This window comes from Boleophthalmus pectinirostris, unplaced genomic scaffold (genome assembly GCF_026225935.1).
Source record: "Boleophthalmus pectinirostris isolate CB_2022bp ecotype Guang Dong unplaced genomic scaffold, ASM2622593v1 HiC_scaffold_8, whole genome shotgun sequence".
NCBI lineage: Eukaryota > Metazoa > Chordata > Actinopteri > Gobiiformes > Gobiidae > Boleophthalmus > Boleophthalmus pectinirostris.
Genome location: NW_026571515.1, coordinates 17,871,089 through 17,877,088, shown reverse-complemented (window position 1 = coordinate 17,877,088; position 6,000 = coordinate 17,871,089). Strand labels below are relative to the sequence as shown.

At 42.0% G+C, this 6,000-nt stretch overlaps 1 protein-coding gene across 1 annotated transcript in view; it reads left to right on the top strand.

Moving 5' to 3' along the window:
- Positions 1-4,394: 4,394 nt before the first annotated feature.
- Positions 4,395-6,000, top strand: part of lhfpl4a (LHFPL tetraspan subfamily member 4a) — a 36,916-nt gene continuing 35,310 nt past the window's right edge. Inside the window, exon 1 of the mRNA XM_020922515.1 lies at positions 4,395-4,803. Within this exon, the coding sequence (XP_020778174.1) occupies positions 4,395-4,803 (409 nt within the window). The remainder of the gene's footprint in view (positions 4,804-6,000) is intronic.

Below are 6,000 nucleotides of genomic sequence, written 5' to 3'. Positions count from 1 at the left end.
AGGTAGATGCTGCAAGGAGCCTTCACAAAAGGCTAAAGTATCACAAAGGAATCCACCCAGACAGTAGCAGCATACTCCACACAGACATGCCCATCTTAATACTGCACTCAGAGTGTTTGCTGTACTAATACTTCAGTTTTGGGCCATAGTATGTTGAGAATCCCCTAGAGGCCTACATAATTCTAGTATTTATTTAGTTACTAAAACTAAAAGGGCTGATGGCACAGACTGGCAGCCTCTCTAAGGTTCTGAGTGAATGAACATAGCCACATATAGCACTTTTAAATTTCAAAAAAGCACTATATAAATCAAATATCAGTCTGTTTAACTTTTCTGATATATTTGCATATTAATTATAATCTAGGCAGTATTCACAATGTAATATGCATGGCTGTCTGTGATATATTGTCAATTAATATTTTGCCGCTGATTCTGTCAACATTCCCTGGGGATGTGAAGCTAACTGGAGGCACTGGTTTGTCTGAAGCTCTGTTACTCATGTTAGACTTTTATTTGAGTTTGCTTTAATACAATCTGACCATAAAGATGTGGTGAGCTGATGTGTGCTGTTAAACAAGTCCCTTTCAAGTGACATAAGCATTATCCAGCAGTTTTTCAGTTGGTCATGCTCACCCTTTTGTTGAAAATCAAACAGATATACAGGACCATGAACGCTCGTATATGTTTTTTTCTTACATTTTTTTTTTTCATACCACTTGCATCATGTCACTGTAAAATATCAATATGTGAATTTACAATCATAAATACAGCATAAATACAGCTCACTGTTACTGTATCATTTTCTGTGCGTACATACATTGACACTGACTCGGCTCCGGTCTCCTGTGGCCGATCAGAGCTGTCACAGAGGCAGAAGAGCGGGCTGAGAGCTGGATCCATGTTTGTTTGGACAGAAGAGGTGTGCTCTCTGATCCTACATGACACACACTGCATTATTGATACACACTGAGGAGGAGACCTGAGCCAAGTGGACACTGTCTGCAGAGAAAGAGACAGAGAGAAGAAAGGAGGTAAATACTCACTCAATCACTGCTATTTGAATGGAAAGGGAAAACTAGTTAAAATAAAATATGATGTTATTTTTTGTAATCCTAAAGGCCCCACGTTACAGTATTTTGTGACCTATTTTTGAATGCTGTGTCTTCATCACAAACAGACCTGGAGTTGTGTGTTGTGTTTTGACTCAGGTTTAACACACGAACCCTGCATATTAAAGTTTTTCTCTCAAACAGAAAACACTCTGTTCCACCTCGTGATGTCATCTGGTAATACTGGATGTGTTCCACTATGTTTTTAAACTCCATATACCTTTACTAGAATCATATGGATAATTTCAGCCCTGGAATTGCCAATCTCTAGTCTGATTCATCAGCCGGTTTCACTTCGTGGAAACCGTCTGACCTCGCAGCATTAGGATTTGTTCCTTTGGGTATTTTTTTATTTATTTAACCAATCGCTGCTATTTGGTCAAGATGTATGTAATGCGTCAGAATGCTCAGTGGTGTCCAAATAATTGCCAGCTTCACAGCTCTTTGCTGATTGGCTGGTGTGCAGTCTAGAACTTCTTTGTGCAAACTGTCTTGTGTATTCCGATTCCTGACCTAGTCACTGGAGACAAATGAAATTGAGCGAAGGCACTAGGTGGTGCCAGCCTGTCTAGCCCATCTCTGCAGAGCAAGGTAAAATGTAGTCGTTAACTTGAAAATTACCACTATATGACATCACAAGGTGGAACAGAGCACTTTAAGCTTAAGAAATATAAACAACTTAATAATAAAAGATTACTCAAACATGTGTGAATGAAACAAAACACAACTCTAGGTATGTTTTTGTTGAGGTAACAACATTATAACAGGGCTTTAAAGCTCACAAGGGTCAGTTTTGTGTAATTCAAGACCTTTAAACTTTAAACTTTGATGGTGAAGACTTACACATCTGCTTGTCTCTGTGGAGTCTTGAACAGTATGACATTAAACTCACCTATCTTCATAGAGACAAGAAGGTGATACCACCAGGCCAAGTTAATTAACACTGTCTAATCTTCCAGGCAAAGCATAACATCTTGATGGTGGAAAAGTTTCATAGTGTACATTTAACTGTAAATGTTATGTATGGCTTTTCCACCTCCAAGACTCTCAAAGCTCTTTACATCAAGGAACCACTCACCCAGTCACACACATTCATACACCAGTGAGCACAGACACTGGGGACAAGCCAGGTTAAGTGTTTTGCCGAAGGACACAATGACAGCATTCATCTGTGGGAGCTGGAGTCGCATTATCAACATATGGGTGAGTGAATCTGCCCCCTCAATCAATTATGTTTATGTTACAGGCGGGATTTGAACCACCAACCTGCAGTTGTTTAATTTTTCAGGGTGTTAAGCTATAATTTTGTGTACTCCACTACAGTAATCGGTGACCTATTTGTGACCCTATGCTACTTTTCTAAAATTGAAAATGTTTTAATATTTAATTCACAACCTACTTCTGTTTTTTCTCTTCATACAATTCTTGCAGATTCTTGTGTAGATTTCCGCTCCCAGTGCAGTCCAGCTCTAACCCCTCTCCGTCCAGAGTCTTGACCCACTTTGAGCTTGTTGCTTCAGGGCAGAGCACATGTTTTTAATGGACAGCTGGAAGTCTCCTGCTCCCTGACAACAGAGATATGGACATGAAGTGAGCAGCACAGTTCGTGTTTAGCTCCCTTTCATGTGGAGATGCTGTCAGAGAGCTGTAGAGATGTCTTTCCATGGTACACACAGGGTTACATAATAATAACAGAGAGTTTAGTGTTAATGAAGAGTAAACTTAACTTAATGCATGTTCAGAACAACATTTATTTTTCTGTATTGTCCAACTAAGTGATATATTGTATTTTATTTTCAATATACTTTAGAGGTTCTATATTAAGCAATATTCATGACATCACAAGGTGGAACAGAGTGTTTTCAGTTTGAGAGAAGAACTCAGCCTAAATATGCAGGGTTTGTGTGTTCAAAATGAAATAAAACACTACTCTGGCTATGTTTTTGATCAGGAAACAACATCACAGATCAGAGCATAATGTAGGCATTTTAAATGATCAGTGGTTGGTTTTATTGTAGATACGTTTTCTGTACCATGGCCTTTGATTCAGTAGAAGAAATACAGATCCCATCTGACATCGGATTTTAGATCTTGAAAATGACCAGAATGCCTTCTGCACAGTTGGGTGTCACGTTTGACATGGACTACAACTTGAACTAAAACAGTCTAGTTTATTTGCTGCTGTCAGCTGGAAACAAGTGATTCATGTTTATTCCTCCTGGACAAACGAGCCCTAGACGTGCTCTCGTGTTATATGATGCAAAAAATAGCTACTTTTAATAAGCCTTTAATATGCAGCATCATTGATGATACATTTTTAAATATCCTCATTTCACTGCCTTTTGTGTTTTGAACAGTGAAATGTTTTAAAGACGTAGGCCTACTAAACATTTAAAGGTCCAGATTTGGCCTCCGAGCTTCACGTTAAGCACGTGCAGCTCATTCTCCTCATCACGCCACTCTCGCGCACACGTCTTCTCTCTCTGACACTGAACGTGCTTCTGCCCAATTCCCAATTCAAGGTGAGTAGCGGCGGGGGCGCGCTTTGATGCAAATTCGCTGCTGTTTCTGCTGCTGTTGTGGCGCGCGCGTACGTGCATGCGCACCGTGCCTGCCTGTCATCAGTACAACATCAGCATCTTCCGGGGAGCGCGCGCGGGGAAGAGGAGGAGGAGGACGACGGAGCGCTCGACAGAAAGCGAGAAGAGGAGCCAAACCGAGCCGATAATGGAGTCGAGGCGGTGGAGGCTGTGCGCGGACAGGACTGTGTGACACCGCGCGTCTGTTTTCATCCACGGAGTCCTTGTGTGTTTTTTATTTTGGGGGAAGACGGTGAGGATCGGCGGAGGAGAGAAAAAGAGGGGAGCATCCCGCGCGGATGCTGGGGACGCAGAGAGGGACCGAGGCTGCACCGCTGGCGCTGTTCGACGGGCTCCATGTCAGCGACACGACGCTACGATGAACCGCACATCTGAAGCTGTTCACAAAAAGACACACGCTCTCAAGCTTCTTGTGGTCTTTTTTCTTTATCATTGATGGGCCCTGAGGAGATGCGCCTCGGAGCGCTATGTTGAATCACTGGTGCTGGTCAATTATTTAGTAGAGCTATAGGTAACGCGGGGCTGTGTGCATGTAGCGGCGTTTGTGCGGCTTGTGCGGCTCAGTGGCATCATTAGTGTTGTGTTAGGTTATGTAGGCCCATTTAAGCCTGTGTGTGGAAAAGGCGTGGGTTTTTTCTTCGTTTTTTCTTATTTTTTACATTGAGATCTTACACAAAGACCAAACATGTTGCCTTCCCAAGAAGCCTCCAAGATCTACCATGACAACTACATGCGCAACTCGCGTGCCATCGGCGTGCTGTGGGCCATCTTCACCATCTGCTTCGCCATCGTCAACGTGGTGGTGTTCATTCAGCCCTACTGGATCGGCGACAGCGTCAACACGCCGCAGGCCGGATACTTCGGCCTGTTCCACTACTGCGTGGGCACGGGGCCGTCGCCCAGTCGCGAGCTGACGTGCGTGGGCAGCTTCTCCGACTTCAGCTCCATCCCGTCCGGAGCCTTCAAAGCGGCGTCAGTGTTCGTGCTGCTGTCCATGGTGCTGATCCTCAGCTGCATCGCATGCATGGCGCTCTTCTTCTTCTGCAACACCTCCACCGTGTACAAGACGTGCGCGTGGATGCAGCTGCTGTGCGGTAAGTGACGCTCTGCCATTGTTTGCTCTGCCAAATAGACAAGCATTTAGAAGAGGAACAGTGTCTACTTTAGTCTTAAGACGACTGTATGTCATTGTGATGGTGTCGGTCTAAATCAAAACTCAGAGCAACTGGTTCCACTCTCAAATGGTTTATTCCAGCGACATTTCAACAACACACTCAGGCCTTTGTAACATCACATTTTCCTTCTTACGTGTTTACATTGCTTTATGTTGAGGCACTTTCATGTGTCACTTCTGGAAAATAAAATGAGAGAAAATACTGTCAATTTCACCTTTCCAAATGGTTGTGAAAATAGTGCTGTGCACTGTTGGCTGTAACTCCACATAATGGACACAAAGCCTTCATTAGAGCATGAATTATATATGAAGAGATTTATAAGCAGAAAATGCCAAAAGGAGAAACACTATTCTAAAAAGACTTGACTGTGTTGCAGCATTGTGTTTGAGAATGATCACAGGGAACCCCCTCATATGAATCATCATCTTCATCATCGAGGTGTTCCCCAAATTGTGTTTATAAGTCGTGAGATTTCAGTGTCACGACTAACGGAAGAGTTGTGTAATTAAACATAATGTGACGACAGAAAGGCCTTGACGATTGGAGAGGTTTTGTTGTGCTTTTAGACTTTTGTATACCTGAAATGTAGGATGCGCTCACTCGGCCAGGTTAGTCTTGATGGTTTGGTTCTGTTTTAGTTCGAGTTTAGTTCTGGTCTAATCCAGGTTTAGTTCCAGGTTTAGTTCCATTTCAGTTCATTTAAACACAAAATTGATAAAGTCATTTATTTATTTCATGAACACAAGAAGTACGTAAACTTCTAACGCACTTACTTACATTTTTTTCTTATTTAAACTGGAAAATGAGTTTGAGAAGAAGAAAACATATTAAATCCCACCCCGAACACCTATTCTAAAGAAGAATCTTAAGAGTCAGTAAACACTTCATTACTCACATATTGTGCACTGGTCAAATTGACAACTGTGTAAATTGCTTATGTTAATTTGTTTAGTAAAGCAATACCACGGAAGTATCTGAAACTGATTTGAACCATGAATAAAGTTAGTTGACTTATGGCATGTATGAATCCTTACTTGTCCGGCATTGTAATGACAAACTATTACAATTTTCTCTCTTCTGTTGTAATTTTATACAATCTAATATCCCTAAAAACTC